General features: G+C 38.0%; 1 protein-coding gene across 4 annotated transcripts in view; it reads left to right on the forward strand.

The window, feature by feature from the left end:
- Nucleotides 1-1649, forward strand: part of lrp1ab (low density lipoprotein receptor-related protein 1Ab) — a 94987-nt gene extending 93338 nt beyond the window's left edge. For all 4 annotated transcript variants that reach the window (XM_014018661.1, XM_014018666.1, XM_014018675.1 and 1 more), the window contains one exon: nt 1026-1649. In XM_014018661.1, the coding sequence (XP_013874115.1) occupies nt 1026-1163 (138 nt within the window). In that variant the 3' untranslated portion in view covers nt 1164-1649. The remainder of the gene's footprint in view (nt 1-1025) is intronic.
- The last annotated feature ends 159 nt before the right edge of the window (nt 1650-1808 follow it).

Here is a 1808-nt window from a genome sequence, read left to right on the forward strand (position 1 = left end):
ACCCGCGACCATGGAGATATAAACAGCTTTTTATAAGGTAAAAATAATAAAACAAGGTCTTTGTCTGCAATGATTAGACATGTTTTTTTATTGTTTTCATTAGTGATTATCTCAATTTTGGCTAAAAGAATTGACAAAATCCTACACACTTTGTGCCTTTAATAGTTTTTATGATTTCTACATCGTCAGTCCTTTTTTCTGCTCTGTTGTCAACATGTACAGTAATGGGAAATCCAGGCTCTTGACCATTTTGCGTTAGCCGTTAGCTTCACCAGGCGATCACACGGTCACGTGGTTTCTGAGCTCCAGCTGTTCTATAGAACCTCCGTGGTTTGACTATAAAAGTTGACATCCAGTCATTACTTTTGGAGAGTTTTATTAAAATGAACACACACATACAGGCTACTGAGTCATAATTTAATAAATCATACTCTTCCAGTTGAAAGTAGGAGAAAAAAAGACATTTGAATTGTTTATTTCCTTCACTTTTTTGTAGTTTCCATGTTTGGGAATGAAAGAAAACAAACATCATTCCTGTTCCATTGTTGTCACGCTGCTGCTTTGTTCTCTTTGATTTATTCTTGTGTTTTTTTATTTTTTTTATTGTTATGATCATAAAATAACGTAGAAAAAAAAGAAGCTGCAAAACATTCAGCAAGGAAACAAGTTTCTTTTGCACATCTGAAGAATTCTCCAGAGAACTGAGCTTTGTATTCTCACACCTCTGACATATTTGTTGACACTTTGGGTCTCAGACTGAGGGAGTAGATAATAATTAACAGAAGCCTAATTTTCCTTCATTTATAATCCCAGAAGAAAATAGCTGATTTTACAAAGTTGGGACATTGTGTAAAACATAAATAAAAACAGAATTAAATTAAATATAGGTTGGAAATCATTGTATTGTTTTTAATTGTTTCACACAACTTCGTTAGCATTGGGGCTGTAGATTWTTTTTTTCACAGTGCACCAGTTGCTTTTATTTTACACCTTTAATATTTCTATGCTGTTGTCGTCTTGTGCAGCCCACCAACTTCACCAACCCAGTGTACGCCACCCTCTACATGGGCGCCCACAACAGCCGCAACTCTCTGGCCAGCACGGATGAAAAGAAGGAGCTCCTGTCCCAGGGCGACGAGGACATGAGCGACCCGTTGGCGTGAAACGGCTCAGCTCGGACTGAACTCTGCCGACATCGCCCTGCCTTTGTCCAAACGCCACCCCCACCCCCACCCCACCGTGCTGATCCAGCAAGCTCCCTCATCTTATGCCTTTACCAACTGAAAAGAAAAAGCAACAAAACGAAGAAGGAAACAAAAGGAAAGAAAGCGAGAACACTGTATAAAATGTATAAAAATGAAGGACTACTTTTTTAAGTGATTGCAGTATTATATTTTGTTCTTTGACAAAACAAATACTAGTGAGGGGAAACCAACCATTTTATAGACAATTTATCAATTTCTTTTTCTTTTAATTTTTCTTTTTCTTTCGCTCACAACTGTCCCTCCTCTCTCACCCATATAGCCACTACCTCTGTGCAAATGTAAAGGATAGAGAGAAACAAGCGGCTATGGAACAATTTTAACTTTTTATTTTTGTATGAATTGTATAGGGGAGTTGAAACAAACAAAAAAAGCAAAGTATTGTTCCAACCTAGAACAAGTCTTTTGTTGTCCATGTAAGAGTGTAGTTGTCACTATGAATGCTTCCTGGGTGTTTCTCACATCAGGTGTGTATATATGTGTGTGCGCGCACGTGTGTGTGTGTGTGTGTGTGTGTGTGTGTGTGTGTGTGTGTGTGTGTGTGTG

This window comes from Austrofundulus limnaeus, unplaced genomic scaffold, assembly GCF_001266775.1.
Source record: "Austrofundulus limnaeus strain Quisiro unplaced genomic scaffold, Austrofundulus_limnaeus-1.0 Scaffold3, whole genome shotgun sequence".
NCBI classification, from domain to species: Eukaryota; Metazoa; Chordata; class Actinopteri; order Cyprinodontiformes; family Rivulidae; genus Austrofundulus; species Austrofundulus limnaeus.